Source organism: Sorex fumeus, unplaced genomic scaffold (genome assembly GCF_029834395.1).
Source record: "Sorex fumeus unplaced genomic scaffold, SorFum_2.1 ptg000051l, whole genome shotgun sequence".
In the NCBI taxonomy this organism is placed as follows: Eukaryota; Metazoa; Chordata; class Mammalia; order Eulipotyphla; family Soricidae; genus Sorex; species Sorex fumeus.
In genome coordinates, this window is record NW_026606108.1 from 39850875 (window position 1) to 39877743 (window position 26869).

General features: G+C 48.5%; 2 protein-coding genes across 2 annotated transcripts; one reads left to right on the forward strand and one right to left on the reverse strand.

Annotated features, from left to right (window-relative positions):
* Positions 1-11226: 11226 nt before the first annotated feature.
* Positions 11227-16050, reverse strand: CD14 (CD14 molecule). The gene is made up of 3 exons (XM_056124587.1): positions 15870-16050; positions 12421-12557; positions 11227-12347 (listed from the first exon to the last, which is right to left on the reverse strand). Exons 2-3 carry the CDS (start codon positions 12451-12453, stop codon positions 11229-11231), a joined length of 1152 nt encoding a protein of 383 aa, XP_055980562.1. The 5' UTR covers positions 12454-12557; positions 15870-16050; the 3' UTR covers positions 11227-11228.
* Positions 16051-18438: 2388 nt separating this feature from the next.
* TMCO6 (transmembrane and coiled-coil domains 6) lies at positions 18439-26815 on the forward strand. The gene is made up of 12 exons (XM_056124527.1): positions 18439-18572; positions 18674-18786; positions 23198-23313; positions 23417-23600; positions 23829-23933; positions 24089-24174; positions 24323-24439; positions 24640-24751; positions 24822-25008; positions 25110-25204; positions 25871-26038; positions 26457-26815. Exons 1-12 carry the CDS (start codon positions 18488-18490, stop codon positions 26568-26570), a joined length of 1482 nt encoding a protein of 493 aa, XP_055980502.1. The 5' UTR covers positions 18439-18487; the 3' UTR covers positions 26571-26815.
* The last annotated feature ends 54 nt before the right edge of the window (positions 26816-26869 follow it).

Sequence of the window (26869 nt, forward strand, 5' to 3'; positions counted from 1 at the left end):
AGGGATTACTCCTGAGCTTGCTCTCTGGAATCACTCCTGGTGGTGCTCAGGGACCATATGAGATGCTGTGCAATGCAAGTGCCCTACTTGCTGTACTATCACTCTGGCCCTTATTTTATTTTCTTTTTTAAAATGTATTCTCAGGAGCCAGAGCAATAGTACAGCAGAAAGGGCACTCACCTTTGCACATGGCCTCACTAGATTTGATCCCTGACATCACATATGGTCCCCTGAGCACCGCCAGGAGTAATTCCTGGGTGCAGAGCCAAGAGTAACCCCTAAGCATCTCCAGGTGTGACCCACCCCACCAAAACACCAGCATTATTCTCCATTCCCTTTTGGGGGGCTGCGGACTACACCTGGAGGCATGAGGGAGCATGTGGTGCTGGGGATTGAACCAGGTTTCCTTAGTGCAAGGTGTGCTTCAGTCCTTTGGGTTACCTCCTGGATGCCTTTTTGTTACTGTTTTTTTATGTGATGACCAGAGGTCAAACTCACTTGAATGTGGCACTTGAACTCTTGGTTGTGTCCAGATGTTAGAATGTTCCTGGTGGCCAAGCACTTCATCTGGCACACTTTGTCATGGCATCAGGGATCCCAAACAGCAGAGCTGCTGGCCTCTCACCCATCACCTGGGAATGAAATGATTTTGTCAAAAAATACCTAGGGTTTGGCCTAACTTTTTTTCTCTGAAGCACCCACAAATAAAAATGCAGGCACTTAGACAAGACCAATCTTATTTCAGAGCCAGCCACAAGAGGGCTGCTGGGCCCCACCTTCATACTAGGCCTGATTTGCTTGCAAATTTGCTGCTTCCAATGAAAACTAGCGGGTAGGGCGGCGTTCGCCTTACACGCGGCCAACATGGCCGACCCGAGTTCGATTCCTCCGCCCCTCTCGGAGAGCCCGGCAAGCTACCGAGAGTATTTGATATGCCAGACACAGTAACAACAAAGTCTCCAATGGAGACGTTACTGGGCCCGCTCGAGCAAATCGACGATCAACGGGAGGGCCTTTACTTTACTTTACTTTACTAATGAAAACTCTCTGGATCAGTGATTCCGCCTTAGAGCACTCTGTTTAGGTTATCTTCTTATTATAAAGGTAGGGCAAAGTCTGGAAAGGTCTTGAGGGCAGGGATACTTCACTGTGTTTGAGCCTGGCAGGCATCTTTAGCATAACAGAGAAGTTCCTGACACTTGGGAAATTCCAGAGGTTTTGAAGCTCTGTACCAGGAGATAAAGACCAGATGGATTGTTTATTATATTACCTCCCCCATTTTTTTTTAAATGATGGATCCATTGCAGCAAAAAAAGATCAACAACATTCAATGTAGCATTTATACAATAGGGCAATAGTAACAATATAAATATACTTTACACTGGAGGAATCCCCTGTTGGGTAAGCAACAAACTGGGTTGTTTGTTTTTTTGTTTGTTTGTTTTTTATCACACCTCGTGGCGCTCAGGGGTCACTATTGGAGGGACTCAAATGTGGTGCTGGAGATTGAACCCCAGGAGGCAGCAGCCATGCAAGGCAAGTACTGTACTTGCAGCTCCAACAATTTCATTTATTACTGGTATTGGTGCTCTGACCTTACAACAATGCCAGTGCTAAATGTCATTGTATAATAAAGTGAAACAAGTAAGAGTAATTCATCCAGGGACCGGAACTATAACACAATAGGTAGGGCATTTGCCCTTTGAGCACTGTTCTGGGAGTATCCCTGGAGCACTACCAGATATTGCCCCCAAATGTAAAAAAGCACAAGAGGAGCCAGAGAGATAGTTCAAGGGGCTGAGTGCATACTTGGCATGCTAGAGACCCTCAGCTGACTGTAGTGCCACTGCAAGCTCCTACCCCCCCGCAGGACAGAAAGTGATTAGTCTGGAGCCTCATCATATTTGAGGTCTCCCACAGCATGGTCAAGAGTGGATCTCAGCAGTATGTGGCTTTACAGCCCCAGATTTCTACTACATCTGAGCTGAAAGACACTTTTTTGTTTGTTTTTGTTTTATTTGGGGGCCACACCTGGTAGTGCTCAGGGCTTACTCTTAACTCTACCCTCAGTGATCACTCCTGGACCATATGTAGTGCCGGGGATTGAACCCAGGTCAGCTGCATATAAGGCAAACTCCTCCCCAGCTGTCTCTACAGCTCCCTATTCTGAGCACCTTGCAAAGTGTGATATTGAATTTCCCTCCTTGCCTAACCTATTTTTTGATTCCATTTTTTTTTCCACTTATACTAATGTGCTCAATGTTGGTTTTGGTTTTGGTGTCACATCTGGTGTTGCTCAGGGATCGCTCCTGGCTGTGCTCAGGGAACCATTCACTGAGCCCAGGGGAAGAAGGGTGAGACTACCGAACGCGGGCATCGGGAGAGATAGAGCCACCGCCGCTGTGTGCCGTGCCCCCTTCTTTGAGTTTACACACCACTGATGTTGGAAACCCCCATAAATTATGTATCATGGTTTCGATTGCAAGTCATCTGGCATTTTGTTGTTGTTTTTTGTTTGGGGGTCAAACCTGGCAATGTTTAGGAGTTGCTCCTGGCTCAGTTCTCAGGAATCACTCCTGATGGTATTCTCAGGACCAAAAGGGATGCCTGGGACCAAACTGTTTTAGTGAATCTTGTTTTAAAGGGCTTCTAATACTATATTTTGTTTTGTTTTGAGCCTCAGAGGCTACACCTGGCTCTGTGCTCAGGATTGATTCCTGGCAATGATTGAGAACCATAGGCAGTGCCAGTGACCATACTGGGTAGACTGCGTGCAAGGTAATTAATGAATTACCCTGGTACTCTACATGTGCCCCTAGACTGTCTTTTGCCCTAGTTTGCCAATTTTTTTCCCCTTCATTGCTCCTGCTTTCGGTGTCATATCTAACAATTCATTGTCAGATCAGCGATAATAGGGATTAATTTTTGTGGGGGGGTTTTGGGTTTTTTGTTTGTTTGTTTGTTTGTTTTTTTGAGGGCTGGAGCAATAGCACAGTAGTAGGGTGTTCACGTTGCTCAAAGCCAGCCCGGCGGAGCCGGGTTTGATTCCTCCGCCCCTCTCGGAGAGCCCGGCAAGCTACTGAGAGTATCTCGCCCGAGCGGCAAAGCCTAGCAAGCTACCTGTGACACATTCAATATGCCAAACACAGTAACAAGTCTCAAAATGGAGACATTACTGGGCCCGCTCGAGGAAATCGATGAACAACGGGAGGACAGTGTTTGTTTTTTTGTTTTGTTTTGTTTGTTTGTGGGCCACATATAGCAGTGCTTAGGGCTTACGCTTGGCTCTGCACTCAGGGATCACTCCTGGTGGTACCCAGTGGACCATATGGGATGCCAGTGATTGAGCTGGTCAGTTGTGTGTAAAGCAAGTGCCTTACCTGCTGTACTATCACTGGTCTTTGTGGTTTTTTTTTTCTAGTATCTTTATTGTTTTAACTTTTATAGTTAAGTAACTGATTTATTTTCAGTTGGTCAATAAATATAGGACCTATACTTCATTCACTTGTATCAGGATATTCATCTGTGTCTGGATATTCAGATTGATCTTTCCATAAATGACACATCCTCACAGAATATTCTTGACACTCTTATCCATAGAATTGTGACTATTTCTGCATTCTTGCTTCTGTTCCACTGATTTCTATGTTGTTTTCCAAGCCAGTACCACACGGCTTTGATTACTATTGCTACACAGTAAGTTTTGAAATCAGGAAGTGGAAGTTCTCCAAACCACCCTTTTTTGTTCTATTTTGGAATCTGACACTCTCAAGGGCTACTACATCGTCAAAAGATCAGGCAGGGCTGGGGATAGAATCCAGGCCTCCTGCATATAAAGCTGGCCTTATATTAAGCTATTTCTCCAGCTCTGTGCCCCCCTTTATTTTTAAATGAGAGAGCTTTGTCTATTTATAGTCTATCGAAATTCCATGAACTTTAAAATCAGCTTGTTGGGGCCAGAGTGAGATACAGTGGGTAAGGGTGTTTGCTTTTCACATGGCTAGCGGATTGGATCCCTGGCATCCCATATGGTCCCCCAAACACTGCCAGGAATAATTCCTGAGTAACCCCTGAACATTGCTGGGTGTGGCCCCAAAACAAAAAAAAATCTTTTTCAATAAAATCAACTTGTCAATTCAAAAATCAGCTTCAGAATCACATCAAAACTCAACTTAGATTCCTGTAAAAAAATTCATTTAATTTATAAATTAATTAGGGGAGAAATGACATTCCAATAATACGCTCCATGAATATGAGATGTTAATTCTATTTATTAATAACTTCTTATGTTTCTTTTAACAATATTTTGTAGTTTTAGGAAGTGTAAGTTTGCTCTTCTTTTATTATATATATTTTGGAGGGGGAGTGTTTTGGTCACACCTGCTCGTGCTGGGAGCTTACTCTTGGCTCTGTGCTCAAATATCACTTCCGGTGGTGCCAAGGGGATCATATACAATGCTGGGAATCAAACCAGGGATCGGCCACATGGAAGATAAATACCTAACTCCTGTAACTATTGGCTTGGTCCTTTTTAAATTATACTTCTAAATATATTATCCTTTTTGCTGCTTATTATAAATAAAATTTTTGTTCAGTTTAATTTTGGAAATATTTAGTGCAAGTATAGACATACAGTTGAGGCCAGGGACATGACTCAGTGGTGTAGTAGCTTATTTTCATACCTGAGACCCTGAGTTTGTTCACCGGCTCTGCGCCACAAGAGAAAAGAATGTACCATTGATTTTTATACGTTGATCTTGCATCATACAGGTTTACTAAATTTAATGTTTTAGTGAATCCACATAATTGTTTTTGTTTTGGGGCCACACCCAGAAATGTTTAATTCTGGCTCTACCCTCACAGGAATCTCTGGTCAGGTATTGACAACCATACGGGGTACCAGGAATTCAATCCAGATTGGCTGTGTGCAAAGCAAGTTCCCTACCCACTGTATTATCTCTCCTGTACCCCCCCTCATATGTTTTATATACATGATCACATCAAATATCTGTGAATCAGATATTTCACTTTTCTCAGTGTCAGGAATGGAAACCAAGGCCTTATGTACACGAAAGTCAAATGTTTTACCACTGAGCCTCGTCTTGACCCCAGTCTTCTTATTTTCTGACCTGAGTGCCATTTATTATTTTTTTTTACTTGATTAATCACCATTGCCAGAACCCCAGTGTTATGCAGAAACTGTAAGAACACAGATCCTTTTTCTCTTTTTTTAATTTAAAGTTTTTGGCCACTGTGTTGTTCAGTGCTTAATCCTGGCTCTGAGCTTGGGGATTACTCCTGTCAGGTCTATATGGCACTGCATATGGCCCTTCAAAGATGAAACCTGGGTCAGTCATGTATACAGTAAGCACTTTACCCACTGTACCATCCACATCCTTCTTTTTGTTGCTCCTCTTAGGGCAAAAGTATCCAGACTTTTATGATATCAACTGATGGATAGTGTTTTGGTTTGGTTTGGTTTTTTTGGTGAGACCAGGGGGACATTTTGCGGAGCTGGGGATTAGATATAGGTCAGCTATGCTCAAGGCAAGTGCTTTACCTGCTATACTATTTCTGTAGCTCATCAACAGATGGTTTTTGTGGATTTCCGTTATCATGTGAAGGAAGTTCCCTTTTTTTGACTCAGAGCATAAACATTTCTGAGAAGAGGGGCTGGAGTGATAGTACAGCAGGTAGGGCATTTGCCTCACATGCGACCAATCTGGGTTCAATCCTTGGCATCCTTGTGTACCTCCAGGGGCAGGAGTAGCCCCTGAGCATCACTGGGTGTGCCCTCCCCACCCCCCCACCCCCCCGCACAGCGGTAGGGCATTTGCCTTGCACGCAGCCAATATGGCCGACCCGAGTTCAATTCCTCCGCCCCTCTCGGAGAGCCCGGTAAGCTACCGAGAGTATCTCGCCCGCATGGCAGGGCCTGGCAAGCTCCCCGTGACATATTCGATATGCCAAACACAGTAACAACAAAGTCTCATGATGGAGACGTTACTGGGCCCGCTCGAGCAAATCGATGATCAACGGGAGGGCCTTTACTTTACTTTACTTTACTTTACTTTAAATAAATAAATAAATAAATTCTGAGAAAAGCAGGAGAAATAGATCATTAGGCTGGATCACATGTTTGAAAGCAGGAGGCCTGGGTTCGATCCCCCATACCACATAGTTCCCTGAACAACACCTGCACAAAGCAGAAAATCATAGCCCCTGAGCTCTGTGATTTGTGAATCATCTCCCCAATCCCCAAATAAGGAAACGAACTTCTGAGAATCTTTGTCAATGTTGTTCTCATGACTCCAAATGACAGAAGAGTAACCAAAATGAAGCTACATGGAGAGTGACTCAGGAAAGGAGTCCTTGGCTCCAGTCCTACAGCAAAACATTTGTCTTGACACATTGGATATAATGGGGAAGTGGGAATTTTGGTTCTTTCAGCCATACTTCTTGCCTCACTTCCTTCCCTTTCTAGAACACATTTTCTAGTTCTGCCCAGATCAGCACAACTTGCTCAATCCCTGGGCAAACTCATCCCTAATTTCGGGTGACTGAATCCTTCCTGTACTGCCAGATGAAAAAAATGCCAGATTTGGCACCAGAGAGAAAGTACTGGCATTTGCCTTACACACAATTGACCTGAGTTTGGTCCCAGGCATCCCTTTTGGTCCTGAGAATACCATCAGGAGTGACTCCTGAGAGCTAAGCCAGGAGCAACTCCTAAACATTGCCAGGTTTGACCCCCAAACAAAAAACAACAACAAAATGCCAGATGACTTGCAATCGAAACCATGATACATAATTTATGGGGGTTTCCAACATCAGTGGTGTGTAAACTCAAAGAAGGGGGCACGGCACACAGCGGCAGTGGCTCTATCTCTCCCGATGCCCGCGTTCGGTAGTCTCACCCTTCTTCCCCCACCCCGGGGAGGTCGATGGTGATGGGCAGGCAAAGGAAGGAAACGAGAGCAGGCTGGTTGGTATTAGTAGTTTATTCCGATCCTCTCTCCATCCACACCAGTCTCCCTTCTCTGCCTCTGCTCTGCTTCTTCCTCCCCCATGCTACTTCATTCTCTTTCTCCATCCCCCTTCATCCTCCTTCTCTGGAGTCTGGATTCTGATCCCTCTTTCTCTTCCTTCTGATCTCCTTCTGATCCCCCAGCCCACTCTTACAGTCTAGTTAAATCCTAAAGCATGAGGGGTTGGGGTAATCATTACACATAGGTGTGGTCACAATCAATAGGGGTAGAATTCTTAGCCTCAGGGAAAGCCGCTCCTAGGACAGATCCTTTCTCAGCAGGACGACCCACCCTAGAGCGGGATCCTATAGGTGTGTCTCTCCTCTCCTTGTCCGACAAGAATATATAATATAAGTCATTTTGTATGGATACAGTAAGAAATATCTTAAACTTAAAGAATTGCTCTCCTAGGGCCATCTCGATCTCAGACTACAGTGCTCAGGCCAGATAGCCTTTCCCACCCCTAGCAGGATCCTAGTCTCGTTGTTACCTTTGGATCATGACAGCATTTGTCTATGATCAAACTCTTAACTTATAGTTAAGAATCATGGCACTTTGGCCTGGCCCATTTCGCTGCCAGGGTAGCTCACCGCTTGCCCTGGGTCCATTCAGTCCCTCGTCAGGACCCTGCTTTTGGTGTGTTAGGAACTAAGGGCAACTGAGGCTTAAGTCGAGAAAGCAGATGCCCGGGAGTGAATAATATTCAAAGCCAATCAAATCCTAAGTTACAAAGCATAATGTTAACGGTCTTCCTGTATCTATACAAAAAGGGCATTGCTTTAAAGTAAACTGTTCATAAGGCATAAGGAGAGGAGAAAGGCAATATTTCACTCATACATATAAAATCATAGATTTCTGAGAAATCTGACCTTACAAATCAACAGAGTCTGATTAGGGGGAAAGCTGATTAACTGGGTGGGGAGGAGAGCATAGGGAAGACTGTTTACAGATAAACACAATGGAATGGAAGTGCCTCAGGAGCACTATGATGGGTGTAACCAGATAAACCTAAGTTCTTTGTGGAAGAAGGACAAAGCAATGTTATCCTACACAGTGGGGTTGGAACCAGGGTTACTGGGGATTTTGGTGGTGGAAAATGTGCACTGGTGAAGAGATGGGTGTTTGATGATTGTATGACCAAAGCTCAAACAATAAAGCATTGTAACTGTATCTCAGGGCTGGAGTGATAGCACAGCGGTTAGGGCATTTGCCTTGCACGCAGCCAACATGGCCGACCCAAGTTCGATTCCTCTGCCCCTCTCGGAGAGCCCGGCAAGCTACCGAGAGTATCTCGCCTGCGGGGCAGAGCCTGGCAAGCTCCCCGTGATGTATTCGATATGCCAAACACAGTAACAACAAAGTCTCCAATGGAGACGTTACTGGGCCCGCTCGAGCAAAATATTTAATCTTAGTGAAGTAAAAATTGCTGATCTTTTAAATTTTTTTTCCTCCACTTAAAATCATGTCAGCAAAAAAACCCACTCATATAACTTTTCTCATTTATACTTAGTCTGAAAGTTATTCATTCTCCAAGACACTTCCCAGAAAGTTCCCCATATACTTTCCCCCACCCTCCATACGCTGCTGCAGCCTACGTGTTGTCCCCTTGGTGCTTTGTAGGATGACATTGCTTTGTCCTTTCTCCCTTTCTCCAAAAGGAGTTTAGGTTTATCAGGTTACACCCATCACAGTGCTCCCAAGTCACTCCCATTCCTTCATTTATCTGTAACCACTTCTCTATGCTCTCTTCCCCAACCAGTTAATCAGCTTTTCCCCCCTAATCAGTATCTGTTCATTTGTAAGGTCAGATCCTTCTAGGACACTGAAATTGTATTGTAAGTTACTATCGCCTTTCTCCTCTCCTTATGTCTTTTGAATGGTTTACTTTAAAGCAATATCCTTTTTGTATAGATACAGGAAGATCATTAACATTATGTTTTGTAACTTAGGATTTAATTGGCTTTGAATATTATTCACTCCCGGGCATCTGCTTTCTCGACTTAAGCCTCAGTTGCCCTTAGTTCCTAACACCCCAAAAGCAGGGAGGGACTGAATGAACCCAAGGCAAGCAGTGAGCTACCCTGGCATCGAAATGGGCCAAGCCAAAGTGCCATGATTCTTAACTATAAGTTAAGAGCTTGATCATACAAATTGCTGTCATGATCCAAAAGTAATGATGAGAGTAGGACCCTGCTAGGGGTAAGAAAGACTATCTGACCTGAGCACTGTAGTCTGAGATCGAGATGGCCCTAGGAGGGCAATTCTATAAGTTTAAGGTATTTCTTACTGTATCCATACAAAATAATTTATATTATATATGCTTATCTGTTTGTTGGACAAGAAGAAGAGAAACACACCCATGGGATTCTGCTCTAGGGTGGGTCATCCTACTGAGAGAGTATCTGTCCTAAAAGCGGCTTTCCCTGAGGGAAAGAATTCTACCCCTATTGATTGTGACCACACCTATGTGTAATTGTTACCCCAACCCCTCATGCTTTGGGATTTGACAGTACTGTAAGAGTGGGCTGGGAAATCAGAATCAGAGAAGGAGGATGAAGGGGGATCGAGAAGGAGAACAAAGTAGCATGGGGGAGGAAGAAGCAGGAGGAGAATCAGAGGAGAATGGAGATGGGAATGGAATAAACTGCAACTAAGACCAACCAGCCTGGCCCTCGTTCCTTCCTTTGCCTGCCCATCGCCATCGACCTCTCCGGGGTGGGGGAACCGGCATGAGACTACCGAACGCGGGCAGCGGGAGAGATAGAGCCACCGCCGCTGCTGTCTTTTTTTTTGAGTTTACACAGTGTTTGACCTTATCTAGCCCACACTACCTAACCATGTTGCAGTGAAAGATTTGGAGGGTGAGGGGTGGAGCTACAACCAGTGATGCTCTGGGTCTACTCCTTTCTCTTTATTGCCAGGGTATCAAACTGGGTCAGTCATATGCGTGGCAAGTGCCTTAGCCCTGAATGAGTCTTTATTGTCTCTTACCTAAATTGCCTAACTTCTAGAGAACAAAAAGAAGGGTTTAACAGTGCCAAGAATGTATTTCAAAATACACTTTTAAAATAAGTATTATTGTCATAGAGGCAGGCAGGTGGGTGGGAGGGAAACTGGGGACACGGTAGAAGGAAATGGACTGGTACAAGGATTGGTGTTGGAACATTGTGTACCGGAAACCCATTTTATTTTGGGGGGAAGTGAAGTAGGTTTTATTAAAACTTATTTAGAAAGATGTAAGGGGAGAGAGAGGGAGAAGTACATATTAGAGAAAAAAACATGTTTATGGCTTCTTTAGAGTGGAAACAGGCAAAGAAACATTGAGACAGGCAAATGAGATACATGTTCAAGGGAGAACAGTGAAGAGCAAGACTGACTATTTTATAAGGGCTTAGAGAGCCCAAGTGATAGAACAGCAGGTAGGGAAGCCCACCAGATTTGGTTCTCCTAATGGTCCCTGAGCAACAAACACCACCATGGGCAATTGCCGAGTGTAGTCCTAGGAGTAGCACCAGAATATTGGTGGCCTCTTGTGTGGCCCTCACAAAACAAAACAACCCGAACAAAAAGCACAAATTCCATCCCAAATCCTTAATTATCCTTGCTCTCAAATGCAACTAAAGTCCCCATTCCCCCAAAAGACAGCACCCCCCCCCCACACACACCCCCCACCCCGCAGGTTTCCCTCCCAAGACTACTGTAGCACTGTCCTCCTGTTGTTTATCAATTTGCGCCAGAGGGCCCAGTAACGTCTCAATCGTGAGACTAGTTGTTACTGTGTGTGGCATATTGAATACATCATGGGTAGCTTGCCAGGCTTGTCCTGGCTAACGAGGTACTCTCGGTAGCTTCCCCGGCTCTCTGAGAGGGGGGAGGAATCGAACCGGCTCCGCCGGCTGTGGGCAAGGCAAACGCCCTACCGCTTTGCTTTCATCGTAAAAAAAAGAAAAAAAAAACACCCTAAGTACAGTGGCCTCTTTTTCTTTTGTTTGTTTCTGGCTCCTTGATTCCAAGGTCAGCGTGGTCATGGTTCCGAGCTAATGGCAGGCAACCACCAAACAAGTGAGTGAACAACACGGACGAGGTTTGAGATTTTAATACGGATGGGGCAGAGTTAGTAGGTTGGGTTTATCCCACTCCCCAGCAGGGTAATCTGCGTATCTGCATTCTTTGACTTTCACCCCGCCCCACTCCCCACCCTCAGGCGAAGTCCCCGGCCCCTCTAAGCAACACTGCAGCTCCTGCCAGCCCTATGGCCAAGACCGAAGTTGCACTGGCTGGAACCGCACTGGACTTTCTCTGGGTTTCATGGTGTTTAGCGAATTCGGGGTCGAGAAAGGGGTTCCTGTCCAGGATCATCGTTTTCACCTCGGGAAGCTCGTCCTGTTCCGGCACCCTCGTCAGCCGGTTGCCGCGGAGATCGAGCACGTCCAGCTTGGCCGGCAGACCTCTGGGAACCTGCTCCAGCCCCGCGAAGGACAGGATGAGAGCGTTCAGTTCGCCCGGCCAGACGCACTGGGCAGCGGCGCCCGGGCTAGGTGTCCGCAGCGCATTGTGGCTGAGGTCGAGGCTCCGCGGCCGTACACCCGCCGCGGCCAGCGCCGAGCACACCCCATCCAGCGTCTGCACGCCCGCCCGGCGAAGCGCCAGGTCCTGGAGCGCGGGGAACTTGTCGGTGCAGAGAGCCTCTTGCAATCCAAGCTCGTCCAGAGCAGAATTCTCAGACAGGTCTAGGCTGCTGAGTGCTGGGAAGGGGTCGAGCTGTGCGCAGGCGAAGGAAAGCGTGGGCGTTCGCGTGATGCTCAGGACCTTCAGGCCCGGCTTGAGCAACCGCTGCAAGTCGGACAGCCAAGTCTTTCCTGATGCCCACGATACATTATGGAAACGAAGAGTGGACAGCGCAGGCCCCGTGGCTTCCAGAGTCACGGGTGGCAGTGTGCCGGTTATCTCCATGTTCTCAAGCGTCAGCTCTTTGAAGCGTTGGGAAGACCCGAGCGCTCTCAGGAGGCCGACCAGGAGCTGAATCGGCGCCCGCGCGTCGCCCAGCGTGAGCCGTCGCAAGCGCAGAGCCTTGACCATATCCACGTACTGGCTCGGATCGGTGTTTGCGTGCCTGAGGAATTGTTCCAGGCCGCGGCCTCCGCCACGGATCTCCACATCCACGGCCACCGTACACTGTAAGGCGCTCGACCAGTTGGGCTCCGGATCCGTGAAATTGCAGAAGCAGCGAAAATCTTCATCATCGAACTCGCAGGGCTCCGGTGTGTCCGCGGAGATGCGCGGCAGCAACAGCAGCAGCAGCAGGCACAACCCAGGCACCTGGGGAGACAACGGAGGTAAGGGAGGCCCGGGTGGCCCCCTGGAGTGCCAGGAGGAATCCCGATTCACTCACCATGTTGCACGAATCTGCAGAGCCTCTCTGCATCGCGGCGAGCGAGGCAAAAGCCTTGGGCTACTCTCCTATGGAGCAGCGGCACACACGACTCGCCCGGACCCTTGGAGGCCTCGACGTAACCCTGTAAAGATATTCTTTTGCAAAAAAAAAAAAAAAAAAGATATTCTTTTATCTCCTCTCCGAACACCAGTCACTCCTCCACCTCCCCTTCCCACTTTCTTGATTCTTCTGAGAAATTTTGCAATGATGCAGCAACTGAGAGAGGGCAGAGGAGCCTTTTACAGGAAGGATCCTGCGGGGCGTCTGGTCTCTGCCTGACTGACACAGGCGCCCCAGGTCTGGTGGGATTGAAGAAAGGAATGGCCCCAGTTCCGCGGGCCCTCACTCCTAGTCTCCCCGCCTACAAAGAGGGTACTACTTCAACAGTTCTTGTCTTGGTTACCTACAGTTACCCTCGTTACCCTTCAGCCGCCCAAGTCCTAAATCGCCCTAAATAGTGTTCACTTTGTGGAAGAGATTGCAAATCTCTTCTGCTACAACCCTCGTTCAAGAGAAGAAAGTTGTTGCTGTTGTTGTTTAACTTAGTTGATTACTATTTAATTTTTCCCCTCCCTCCTCCCAGCCCATTTATGGGGAGGGGGTGGGGGGGGGGAAACACTGTGAATTAAAGAAAATGTTATCTTTGATTATGGGAGTAGAGATAATAATTCCCCATTCAATTTATAATCCCATCATCTATGAAGTAATTCTGTTAACTGGCAACCATTCCTCGTCTGGTGCTGGGAATCATGAGTGTGCCCATACAAGGCGGCTCTGGGGTCTCCTCAGTGCCAAGGGACCCCAGGGTCTCACATGTGCAAGGCAAATGTTCTACCACTGAATTAAATAATCACATAATCACCACTACCCCAATCCCCACCCCTGAATGTAAAATTCTTCTATTTTATTTTTTCTCTTTGGGTCACATCCTGGCTCCAGAATTACCCCTTGCAGTGCTCAGGGACCTTATGGGATGCCAGGGATTTAACCCAGGTTGGCTGTGTGCAAGGCAAGTGACCTACCCACTGTACTATCTCTCCATCCCCTCTTCTTTCAAAAATTAATATTGTTTTGTTCTGTTTTTGGACCACACCTAGTAATGCTGGAGGATTACTCCCTAGATGCTAGGGTTCTTCCTCGCTGTGCTCCCAGGGTTCAAGATCAAATTCTGGCTTCCTGCACACAAATCATACACCCAGTTCATTCAACTTTTTCTAGGCCCTGAATGTTATATCCACCTAGGTTACATCCTAACTCAAATGCCCAAAATTTAAAGCAGTCTGATCAGCCAGGGTGATAGAATTATCAGGAATCTGCTGAAGGTAACATGCTTTATCTCTAGCTAATTTACTTTTTTTTGGGTCACACCCGGCGATACTCAGGGGTTACTCCTGACTCTCTGACTCTGCACTCAGGAATCACTCCTGGCGGTGCTCGGGGACCATATGGGACGCTGGGAATCGAACCCAGGTCGGCTGTGTGCAAGGCAAACACCTTACCCACTGTGCTATTGCTCCAGCCCCCTAGATAATTTACTTTATTTGTTTATTTTTGCTTTTTGGGTCACACCTGGCGATGCACAGGGATTACTCCTTGTTCTGAACTCAGGAGTTACGCCTGGCGGTACTCAGGGGACCATATGGGATGCTGGGAATTGAACCTTGGTCGGCTGTGTGCAAGGCAAATGCCCTACCCTCCTACCTGTTGTGCTATCTCTCCAGCCCCAGATAATTTACCTTAAATGTAAATTTCTGCTCTATTGACAGTATCCCACTTACCAAGAATAACCTACGGTTTGTTTTAAATGGGAAGGATAAGGAATGGGGAAAAGATAGTTCAAATGACTAAGGAGGTCCACAGAACAGGAGCACAGAAAGGAGAGTCATCCACCCTCCCCACTCAGCACCTATGAGTGTGACCTATAAACCAAAATAAATTATTAATTAACTGGGCCAGATAGGTACATCATGGGCTAAGGTGTGTGAGGAAAACCCCGGTTTGATCTTTGACACTGCATATGGTCACGGAACACCACCAGGAGTGACCCTTGAGCTGAAAGCCAGGAGTAGCCTCAAACTCTAAAACAGTCTCACCTTTATATCCAATGCAAAATGACTTTAGTTAAAGCAAAGGGAAAAAAAAGTCTTATAACATTGGGACTGGAGAGAGTAAGTTGGGGAAGGCAGTTTCTTGTATGCAGCTGACCTGGATTTGATCCCCTAAACCCTGCCAGGAGTGATCCCTAAATGTAGAGCTAGCAGTAAGTCTTGAGCTCTGCCTGGTATGGCCCCCAAACAAAACACATCAAGTGTCCCAGCTTTGTTTATTAAGTAAGGGCTGAGGAGAGAGCTCAATAGGTTAGAGCACTTGCTTTACATCTGGGGTTCGATCCCCAGTACCACAGAGTGCCTGAGCACCTCCAGAAATGAACCCCAAATGCTAAGCTAAAGAAGTCCCCAAACATGAACAAAGATGACCAAAAAACACAAAACAAAATAACAGCAATAATAGCAAATAAGAAAATATGGGGTTGGGCTGGAGCAATAGCACAGCGGGTAGGGCATTTGCCTTGCACGCGGCCGACCTGGGTTTGATTCCCAGCATCCCATATGGTCCCCTGAGCACCGCCAGGGGTAATTCCTGAGCACAGAACCAGGAGTAACTTCTGTGCATTGCCGGGTGTGACCCAAAAAGAAAAAAAAAAACGCAAAATGGAGTCAGAGAAATGATTCAAATGATTCAATGTTCAATCCCTGGCACCCTATGTGATCCTGCAGTGCTGCCAGTCGGGACCCCTGAGCACAGAACTAGGAGTGAACTCTGAACAATGCCTAGTGTGACCTAAACCGCCCCCCATACCCAGAAACAAAAATGAAAAGAAAATAATAGCTTTTGTTTGTGGGCCACACCCGGTGGTAAGCTTACTCCTGTCTCTGTGCTCAGGGCTGATTCCTGGTGGAGCTCGGGGGTACCATATTGGTGCCAGGGATTGAATCTGGGTCTTCTGTGTGCAATGAAAGCACCCCAATCACTGTACTATTGCTCTGATTCTAGCAGTAGCTTTCTTATGGGTTGAGCTACTGCTTGAGTAGCTCAAGCAGTTAGAGGGCATGCTTTGCATGCAGGAAACCTGGGTTCAAAACACAGTATTACATGGTTGCCTAACACCAGTGGGTATAGCCAACTCTCCCCAAATTAATGGTATTAAATAGAGACACATTGTCTGAGTCTTTCCGTTTCTTACATTCCCATTTCCTCCTCTTGAAATAGAAAAGATCTTTTCAACAATTTTCTGTCTTGCCTCTAACTCTTCTCTGCCTCCCATTTCCCAAAGCACAATTCCGATGTCCGAGGAAGCAAGGGCTGAACCTAGGTCGAATGAGAATAAAGATTATTTAGTAACTCACCTGTTGTCCAAGAAAAAAAGCAAAGTTCCAGAAGATGAGGTAGAGTTAATGCTTTTAGAACAATCCTCACTGTTATGCGCCTCTGGATTTCTAGGGACAGAACTACATGACAAACATTCGAATCTTCACTTCCCGTATTTTCTAGAAGTTGTTTCACATCTGTCGTCAGTCCAAATAAGGAGGAGTCATGAGACCAAACTGGCTCTCTGTGTATCCTGTTGGCATGCCTTAATTTCTGAGCCTCGCCAGGGTCACTGTGACATCAGGTAGGAATAAGGTGAGAGTACAAATTAAACATGTTGACTTTGCAACTGCAGTCTGGCTAGTCCATCTCCTGGGGCCAGGAAGTAGTTCAAGACCCAACTTCTCTCTTTGGCACAGCATGGTTCTCCACTAGGAGCGGACGTAGAGTACAGATGGGAGTAATCCCTGAGCTCTGCTGGGTTCCCTCTATCTCTGACCCATCTTTGCCACTGGGGTTATGAAATTTGAACAGTTTCTCAGTCTTATATTTCTGGACTCCTGCTTTGTAAATTGGATATAATAAAATAACTTGACTATGAATAAAGCCTTTTGCACAGAGCTGCAGTACTGGCAGTAACACTGATGGTTATATTTTTCAAAGCCTCTTCTTTTCTTCTTTTCCTTTTTTGGGTGCTCAGGGGCTACCTGACAGTGCTCAGGCTAGTCTTGGCTCTGTGCTTAGGAGTCATTCACAGCAGTGTTTTGGGGGGCCATATGTAGGGCCAAGGATCAAATTCGGGTCAGCTGCATGCAAGGCAAGTGCCTTATCCACTTTGCTCTCTCTCTCTGGTTTCACAATTTCATTTAATCTATTTGGAGGAGGGTCACACCTGACTCTGCTAAGAGCTTACTTCTGGCTTTGTGCTCAAGGATCACTCTCGGTAGATCTCAAAGGACTATATGGGGAGTCTTATGCAAGGCAATTGCCCTGCTGACCCTTATAATTGCATTTTTTTAAGAATTTTATTATTTATTTATCTTTGCTTTTTGGGTCACACCCAGCGATGCTCAGGGGTTATTCCTGGCGCTGTACTCAGGAATTAATCCTGGCGGTGCTTGGGGGACCATATGGGATGCCGGGGATCGAACCCAGGTCGGCCGCATGCAAGGCAAACTCCCTACCCGCTGTGCTATCGCTCCAGCCCTTTTTTTCTTTTTTTAATGAGCTCATAACCCAGCTATGTTCAGGGGTTACTCCTGGCTCTGCACTCAGAAATTACTCCTGGTGGTGCTTGGGGGGACTCCAGGGGATGCTGGGGATTGAACCTGGGTCGGCTGCATATAAGGCAAATGACCTATCCACTGTACTATCGCTCGCCCCCCCCCCCCCCACAATTGCATTTCAAAGAAGAGAAAACTGAGGGCCCAGTGCGGTAGTACAGTACAATTGGTAAGGCACTTTCCTTTCATGCAGCCATTCTGTTTGATCCCAGGATCCCATATAGTTCCCCCAAGCCTGCCATGAGTGATAACTGAGTGCAGAGGCAGGAGTAATTCCTGAGTACCCTTATGTGTGACCCCAAAAGCAAAAAGAACAAGAAGAGAATATTGTGGCCAGGGTGAGATAGTGACAGAGCTTTGCTTTCTTGTTCTTGTGAAGCTAACGCATGAGCTTGGCCACTTTCTGGCTGTGGAGCTCACATCTTTTGTGGTGCTTTCTGAGGGTCACATTCCTTTCTGTGGTGCTTACACACAGCTTGTTGTGTGGCAACCAGAAACCATTTGTGGTACCAGGGATGGCAAGGTATCAGGCTCATTCTGCAGAACTGAAAAGATTGTGTTAAATGCATATTTGACATCGGGGATTTGAACTCTGGTCATATTTTTGCTCAAGCTTTTTAAGCCACTTCACTGTTCCTTCAGGACACTGTAAGAATTCTTTATTCTGGGGTCTCACCCAACAGTGCTCATGGGTTACATCTTGAGGTGCCTCGGTGTCCAGATGAAGTACAGTGCTAGGGATCAAACCCTGTCAGCTGCATGCAAGGAAAGCTTGCAGCTTGTACCCACTGTACTATCTCTCTAGGCCCTGGAACTAGTGTTTCTCCACTCGGTACCTAGTAGAGTCGTGGCATTTAACATTTGATAAAATAATTGCTTTGCCATCCCAGATGATACAACCCAATTTTATGCAGAACAGTGAAATATTTGTTTCATATTCCTCACTCATAAAATGGAGTTAATGTAAATGAAATCATGCAGTTCCATGAGAGCTGTGTGTCTGATGAAACAGGTTGCCCTATTTTCCTTCAGGTCAGGGTAGTTTTTTAAAGTTCCCATTGGGTGTGTGAGGGGTATAAAGGTGGGAAGTTGTGTTTGAGTGGAAGGTTCTTCAGTTACTTCCTTTCCAGGAACTGAAACTGACAAGGAGGAATAACAGAGCCCTTGATTACATCAGCCTCGATCCATCTGCCTCTAGGAGGCCCCCCCTTCCCCTCATCACTCCGCCCCTCAACTATACCCCGCCCCTCCCCGCCCCCTGCTCCGCGCTCCCCGCCCCGCCCCTCCCGCCGGAAGCTGCGCCTGCGCGTTCCGTGCCGTCTGCTTTGCCCCGGTGACTCGCCTGGCTCTTCCCGGTTTCCTCCCGCCCCGCGATGTGGAGCCATCGACTGGGCCGCCTCGGGCCTGCGGGCTGCGGGGTGGAGGAACTACGGCGTCGCCGGCGGGAGCGGGAGGCCGGTGCGGGCCGGCGAGGGCGCGGGGGTGGCCGTCCGAGGGCGGTGGGGCGGGGAGACCCAGGCCCTGTGCTCCCGGCGCTCTGATGGCTCGGTCGCCCGCAGCATTGAGGAAGGCGCGGAGGGAGCAGCAGCTGGTCAGCAAGAGGTTGCTGAGAGATGACACCTCGGAGGAAGCCGGAGGGGGCTGCGCGACCGCTATCCTGGGGCAAGCCGAGGTGAGGGCGAGTTGGCGGGACCTCAACGCCAGCCCCGGAGGCGGTCCCTGCCGCACCTCCCCGCAAGTGGACGGAGCCCGCAGCCGCGCGGGCCCGCTGGCCACGTCCCCACAGCAGTACGGCCCCGTGTCCCGATCCCCGATCCCCACACTTATTATTACCATTATTAGCTATGGAGCCACACCCCGACAGTACCCGGGCCTTAATCCTGGCGGTGCTGGGGGACCAGATGGTATGTCGGGGATCGAACCCCGGTGGCTGTGTGTAAGGCAAACACCCTACCTGTTGTACTATTGCTGTGACTCCCGCACATTTTTAAAGCTCCTAAAGACCGCTGGAGTTGTTTGATTTTTTTTTCGGGGGGGGGGGCGGGGGGGGAGGTGTTGGGGGGAGGAGCGCACATCCCTATGTGCTCACGGCTACTGGTGGTGTTCAGTGGACTGTGTGGTCTGTCCAGACCTCCTGCATGAAAAGCAGGTGCTCAAGTTCTGTTAGTTCCAAGAAACGACTGACCTCAGGGTCACCACCTTTTTCTTCGTATATTTACAATAGCCACCTAACAAGTCATTTGCAGCTAAGCTTGCCAACCGTGTCCATTCTCCATGTATCAGTCGTGTGTATTATAGAAATATAGCGACTAGAGGGCTAAACATAGAACAGCGGGTAAGGTGCTTGTCTTCCAGGTCATGTCACTGATCTGGGTTTCATCCCTGATATCCTTAGGTCACCCAGACATTGCCAGGAGTAATCCTGAGTGCAGAGCCAGGCTATGAGCACCTCCAGGTGTCGCCCAAAAACCTAAATAAATAAAAATAATACAGTAACCAGAAGGCCCAAGAGAAGAGCGTTTGCCTTGCACGCAGCTGACCCGGGTTTGATCCCCAGCATCCCATATGGTTCCCTGAGCACTGCCAGGAGTAATTCTTGAGTGGAGAGCCTGGAGTAACCCCTGTGCATCTCCAGGTGTGACCCAAACAAACAAACAAAGAAAAAAACACAAAACTTTCTGAACAAAGTAGGTCCAAGAGCTAGTAAAGCAGGTAGAGCAGGTAGGGCATTTGCCTTGCACGTAGTTGACTTAAGTTTAACCCTTGGCACCACAGACAGTTCCCAGACACATTTTTCTCAAGTGATCCCTAAGCAGTGCTGAGTGTCACACCACAAACAAGCAAACAAACAAAACTACAGAGACCAGGACTGGAGAGCTGGCTCACGGCTGAGAGTGCAATGCTTAACTTGCAGGAACTTGGGGTTCAACCTAAGAGCTGCATGGAGCCTGAGCACCACAGGGAGTGACAGCACAGCTGGGTCTCCACCCACCCCTGCCCCCCAAGAAAAAAGAAAATAAAATTAGGACATTAAAAATACAGAACAAAATCATTTCAGTAACCGATAAAGTCCAGTATGGTCTAACCTCAGCCCTCCCATCTCAACCTGCTCATCTTTGTCCTCTCTGCCACACTGGCCCCCTTTTAGTTCCTGGAATCTTTCCTGTCTCATAGCCTTTGCATTTGTGGTTCTTCAGTACATCCCTTTTACTCATAAATCTTTGTAAATTGTTTGCAGAATGTTGTTGTTTATTATTGTTCTAAACTGACTGTCTCACTTCTCTTCCTCCATTACTATTCTGTTTCCCTTTACTTTCTAGTTGGGCCTTATGCAGGTGAACTTCTGGCTCAGTGTTTGGGTACTGCTCCCTGCGGTGCTCAGGAGACCATGCAGTGTCAGGGATTGAATCCTGGTCAGCTGTATACAAGACAGTACCCCCTGAGTTGCCTTTTATAGTACAGGGCCCTAGATTTTATTGTGTGCTGGACCGATCACGATCATCCTGTTGTTCGTTGATTGCCTTGAGCAGGCACCAGTAATGTCTCCTTCATCCTAGCCTGAGATTCTAAAAAGTGCCACATTCAAGGCTCTTTCAGGGTTAGGAGAATGAGACCCATCATTGTTCATGGTATTCGTTGTATTGGGTATGCCACGGGGAGTTTGCCAGACTCTGCCGTGTGGGCAGGTTACATTCGGTAGCCTGCCAGGTTGTCCAAAGCAAGAATGAGATAATAAGATGTCCGGGAGCTGGGTTTTATAATCTCTGGGTCTTGGCCGTTGATGGGATTACACGGCGCTGGGGGGCAGTTGGTGGGTGTGACTCCCGCCTACTGGAAGATGGAGGATCTGGGTGCAGGGTGCTCAGCCCCAATCCGAGTAGGCTTGGAGATCTCAGCCCCAGGACCCGCATGTGTTTGTTCCTCTGCTGGTACCTTCATCATGTGGAGAGTGGTCTCAGCATGGTTGTGGCTGGTTCTGGAGGTCTTTGGCTGCTGGGGCTCTGCTTGGGGCGGGGAGGGAAACTCAACTCGTCCCCTTCCAAGGGGCCCGGGTGAGGACAGCCAGGCGCGGGGGGGCAGGAGACTCTGCGCTGTTTTCTTCTGGGAGCTGGGTTTTATAGTCTCTTGGGTCTTGGCCATTGATGGGATTACACGGCGCAGGGGGGCAGTTGGTGGGTGTGAGCGCCGCCTACTGGAAGATGGAGGATCTGGGTGGAGGATGCTCAGCCCCGATCTGAGTAGGCTTGGAGATCTCAGCCCCGGGACCTGCATGCCTTTGTTCTTCTGCCGGTACCTTCATGCTTGTGGAGAGTGGTCTCAGCATGGTTGCTGGACCAGGGATTATATACATGCAAGGCATCCATTCTAGCACTGAGCCACTTTCCTGGTCATGTATCTTTAAGTAAAGCCCTACTAAGATCATCTGAATTTAATTATCTGAGAATGGAGCACAGTAATCTGCATTTGGGGTTGGAGGAGTGGACTCCTAAGCAGTGCTCAGGGGACTCCTGGGGCCACTCCTAGCACTAGACTTGGCGCTGCTTATCAGGCCCATCCCAGTGGTGACCTAGGGACCATGAGGTGCCAGGGATTGAATCCAGAGTCTCTGCCTGCCAGGTGTGCACCCCAGCCCTGGAGCCATCTCATCTCCTTCACACCCAACTGGACTTTAAATCCAAGGAAACTGGTTGGTACTTCAAGCCTGCGTTCTCCCTTGAACACATATGTTGCATGCTTGTCTATTTCCTTAGTTGCCTTTTCCACTCTGGAGAGCCTGTGTTCACTCTTGAACATATACTCCCCCTTTTTCTCCTACATCTTTCTAGAAGTTTCAATACCTTTTTTTTTTTGCTTTTTTTGGGGAGTCACATCCAGTGATGCTAAGGGGTTACTCCTGGCTCTGAGCTCAGAAATTACTCCTGCTGAATTCAATCTCATCTGAATCCTTCAAGTGTCTGATTTATAAAGAATAAAAGGCATTAAAAATTCAAAAAAAAAAAAAGAAATTACTCCTGGTGGTGCTTGGGGGACCATGTGGGATGCTGGGGATGGAACCCGGGTCGGCCACATGCAAGGCAAATGCCCTTACCCACTGTCCTATCACTCTGGCCCCAATAAAAACTTTCTTGCTTTACACACACACACACACACACACACACACACACACACACACACACACACACCCCAGAGGAAATTTAGCTCCTGTTTTAGTTGTCATCTCTGAATACCCAAATGACTAGACAGTATCTGACATACAGTACATGTTCAGTATTTATTATTATTTTCTTTTGGCCACACCTGGCTGTGCTCAGGGCTTACTCCTCTATTTTGGGGCTCAGGGATCACTCCTGGGGTGCTCAAGGAACGATATGGGGTGCTGGGGATCAAACCTGGGTCGGCAATATGCAAGGCAGGCGTCCTACCAACTGTACTGTCTCTCCAGCCCCTATTTATTTTTGTGGTCTGGGAGATGGAATCCAGTGCCGCAGGGCCCTGGTGGGGTAGTTACTTACTTCCATTTTCAGTGAGCAGCTGATATTCAGTTCCCTTGTACACTAAGCAGCAGGGCTATAATAGAATCCAGTTCTCACTCACCATCTGTCCACTCATGTGGTGAGGTTGGTGCTTAGTAGCTGCGTAAGTTGAATGACTAGTTTTTGAGGTGTGTTTGGAGGTTTCACAAATGAAGAGTCTAGGATTCATGACTTTATTTTGGTTTTGGGCCACACTTGGTGATGCTTGGGAATTGTGCCTAGCAGTGCTGGGGGACCATGTGGAGTGGGGAACTGAACTGAGGCCTCTTGCAAGCAACACATGTGCAGCCAGCCTGTTGAGCCATCTCTCTGAACCTGTATTTGCCCTTTTTTGTTTTTTTGGGCTATACCTGGCAGTGCTCAGGGATTATTCCTGGCTGTGCTCAGGGATCATTCTTGACAGATTCAGGGGACCATCTGAGGTGCTGGGGATCAAACCTGAGTTGGCTGTGTGCAAAGCAAATGCACTCCCTGCTGTACACTTGCTCCGGGCTCTAGGACTTGCTTTCTGACCAATGTGTGTCTCTTCTATCCCTCCCTGGGTTCTAGATCCAGCAGTTCCTGCAGCTGGCCCAGCGGGGGACAGAGGAAAAGGAGAGACTGGGTGCTCTGGTCAGCCTTCGGCGAGGCTTGCAGCACACCGAGTCACAGCAGAACTTCATTAGGTCAGTGTGGGTGGTGCAGACGGATGGCCTGGGGTGGAGGAAGGAACAGTAATGTGGAGGGTAAGCCCGGGCCTAAGCAGACCTCCGACATTTGCTTCTGCAGGCTGGAGGGAAGCATGCGGACCCTCGTCGGTCTCCTGACCAGCAACCATGCCCTGCTGCAGCTTGAGGCCGCCCGGTGCCTTCATGAGCTGTCACACTCTGAGCAGTGTGTGGTGGCGGAGGCCTGCCTGCCGGCCACTTCCTACCTTCTCACCTACCTCGCCGGTCACAGCTCAGATCTTGTAGTAAGCCCTGTTCCTTCCTACTGTATTCTTGACTTAGATTTCAAAGTTAGGTTTTTGGGGTCCACTTTGTGCTGGCAGACTGGGACTGGGGGATGAAGAAAATGTTTCCCTCCACATCCATCACTGCCCACTCCCCTCTCCCTGGCACCTCAAGGTCAGGGTGCTGTGCTGTCTCTGCCCTGGCCAGGTTTTCTTTCCCCAGCCCGGGTTTTCTTGTCCCGTCCTCAGGAGCTGTGTCTATACACACTAGGCAACCTGATCGTGGAGAGCGAGGCCATAAGGAGGCAGCTCCTGCCACAGGGCATTATTCCAGCCTTGGCTGCCTGTGTCCAGGTCAGTGTCCACTTCTGCTTTCCCTTTCTGGGCCACTCTCCGCACACCTCATCTTCTCTGGGAGGGGAGATCCAACCTCTGCTCTGTGTGAAGGGAGGAAAGCCACAGGATCTCTTAGGGCCCAGCTCCCAGTCAGACCTTAATGTGTCTTCCAGTCTCCCCACCTGCCTGTGCTGGAGGCCGCTGGATACACTTTATCCCAGCTCCTGCAGGCCCAGGAAGCACCAGAGACTGTCATTCCGTAAGTAAAACCATGTCTCCAGCTGTGCAGCTGTGTGGCAGGGAAGGGCTTCCGGTCTGAACACTTGACCCGCTGCTCCTGGGTATTGAACAGAAGCCAGGCTGCTCCCTCCTGTGCTTCCTACTCACACCTTTGCCTCTGCTGGCAGCTCTGTCCTGGCCTCCACTCTCCCCCAACACATGCTGCGGCTCTTGCAACCTGGCCCGAAACTGAACCCTGGGGTGGCTGTGGAATTTGCCTGGTGCCTTCACTACCTCATCTGCAGGTAACTGTGGTGCTCTGGGAAAGCGCCGCCGTCTGCCCCACAGGCCCCCTTGGCATGACACATTTCTGAATGTACATTTCTGGAATGGCTGTGGTGAGTCTTCTTCCTGCCCTGGGCCTCTTAGAGCCCGGGACAGTCCAGACCTAGAGCTTTCTAAGCGGGAGAGGCCAAGTTGTGACTGCTTGTCTCCTGCTGTTCAGCCAGGTCAACAATTCACTGCTCATCAGCCATGGGGCTCTGTCCACCTTGGGGCTGCTGATGTTGGACTTGGCGGGGGCTGTCCAGAGAACTGACAATGAAGGACTGGAGCTGGTGGGTGAAGAGGGCACGCCTCCGGTGGGTAGGGAACTTCTTTGCATCTAACACCCCCCTCTCTCTGCAGCTGGCATGCCCTGTGCTTCGGTGTCTGAGCAACTTGCTAACAGAGGCAGCAGCAGAAGCCATGGAAGGGGAAACGCAGTTTGGAGATGAGCGTGTCTTGGCAGCATTATTTCTGATCTTGCAGTTCTTCTTCCATAAACAGCCCAGCCTACTTCCTGAAGGCCTTTGGCTTCTTAATAACCTCACCGGTCAGCACCACTGCCTGGGCCTGGGCTAAGGGGGAGTGGGGGCGTGGGGGGTGGCTTCACGCTGCTTTTCAGGGACTTCATCCTGACATTTTCCCTTTCAGCAAACAGTCCTAGTTTTTGTACATCTTTGCTCTCCCTGGATCTGATTGGGACCCTCTTGCAGTTATTGTCAGTATCTAACGTGGTGCGCGTATTGGTAGGTATTGGGATGCCTTGAGTCCAAGACCTGGTGGTAAAAGTATATAATGTGGGAGGGGTAGGTATGGGGTGGAGGAAGGCAGTCTTGTTGTTCATCGATTTGCTCAAGCAGGCATCAGTAATGTCTCTATCGTGAGACTTGTTACTATTTTTCGCCTATCAAATATGCCACAGGGAGCTTGCCAGGCTCTGTCCTGCGGGTGGGATACTCGTGATTGCTTGCCGGGCTCTCCGAGAGGGATGGAGGAATTGTCCCTGGGTCGGCCACGTGCAAGGCAAACGCCCTACCCACTGTGCTATCACTCCAGCCCGTGGGAACATTGTATGCATGAAAACTTACTATTAACAGTATTATAAATCATGGTGCTTCAAAGAAAAATAGGCTAACCCTGACTCCTGAAGTTCAGGAGGTCCCTTAGGTGAGAGCTGGCACATGGTGTGTGGCCACATCAGGCTGGGTGGTTTGAGCCCATAATGGGAGTTATTAAATACTGACCTTGGGCAAATCAACTGAAACTTCAGTTTTCTCATTGCTAACTGGAAATAGCAGTCCTCAGGAACTTTAGGGTGTGCATGTAAGAACACCTGGATGTGGTTAGCAGTCCATATCCTGGGGCCAGCATGACAATCTTTGACTTTCATCTTTTGTGTGAACTGTCTACAGGTGCTCACAATTCTGTGCAACGTTGCAGAGAAGGGTCCTGCTTACTGCCAGCATCTGTGGCCAGGGCCCCTGCTGTCCTCCTTGTTGGACATGTTGGCCTTCTCTGACACTGAAGTTGTTGGCCAGAGTTTGGAGCTGCTACAACTGCTATTCCTCTACCAACCAGAGGTGGGTTTCTGGCCCTTGTCCACACTCTTCCCAGTCCTGCAGCCTTTTGTCTTCCCCTGGTCCCTTTTCCTTTTCTAGGTTTTTTTTTTTTTTTTTTTTGCTTTTTGGGTCACACCTGGTGATGCTCAGGGGTTACTCCTGGAATCACTCCTGGTGGTGCTTGGGGGACCATATGGGATGCTGGGAATCGAACTCGGGTTGGCCGCATGCAAGGCAAATGCCCTACCCGCTGTGCCATTGCTCCAGCCCCTCCTTTTCTAGTTTTAATGATAGCCATTTCTTTGGGGCTGGCTAGTGAGAGAGGGTTCCAGCTCAGAACCTGCATGCCCTTGCTGGGAATGCATCCTTTGACAAGTGGAGTTTGAATAATGTCTAATGTGTGGACATCAGTGTTGACTCTCATCTTCCCTCCCCTCAGGCTGCACAGGCCTTTCTGCAGCACTCCGGGCTGCAGGCCCTGGAAAAGCACCGTGAGGAGGCACAGCTCCAGGATCGTGTGCACGCTCTCCTGCAGAAGGCTCTTCACGGGTGACCTGGCTTCGGGGTCACACGCCATTCCTCACCTCCCCTGCCTCCCCCAGGAATCCTCTTTGGGGCTTTAGAAACAGTCTTTTTGTTCTCTGCTATACCTCCCAACACTTCTTTCACCCACCCTGACAAGAGAGGAAGACCGGATGGAGCTTGGTGTGTCCTGCTTATTTGGGGGGCCCTGGAGTCCCGTCCCCACCAATTTTAGCAGTTAGCTTTTGATAGGACAGAATAAAGTTCTATTTTTATAGTAAACTACTTCTTGGTGTTTGCAAGGTAAAGCGTGGTGGGTGCATGAAAATG

What these genes read in the sequence shown, in the direction of transcription:
- TMCO6 (XM_056124527.1), top strand. Translation starts at nt 18,488, where the DNA reads ATGTGGAGCCATCGACTGGGCCGCCTCGGGCCTGCGGGCTGCGGGGTG. An exon ending in GCACCAGAGACTGTCATTCC is followed by an intron (nt 24,175 to 24,322) that starts GTAAGTAAAACC and finishes CTCTGCTGGCAG; the next exon opens with CTCTGTCCTGGCCTCCACTC. An exon ending in CTAACGTGGTGCGCGTATTG is followed by an intron (nt 25,205 to 25,870) that starts GTAGGTATTGGG and finishes AACTGTCTACAG; the next exon opens with GTGCTCACAATTCTGTGCAA.
- CD14 (XM_056124587.1), bottom strand. Translation starts at nt 12,453, where the DNA reads ATGCAGAGAGGCTCTGCAGATTCGTGCAACATG. An exon ending in CTGCAGATTCGTGCAACATG is followed by an intron (nt 12,348 to 12,420) that starts GTGAGTGAATCG and finishes TTGTCTCCCCAG; the next exon opens with GTGCCTGGGTTGTGCCTGCT.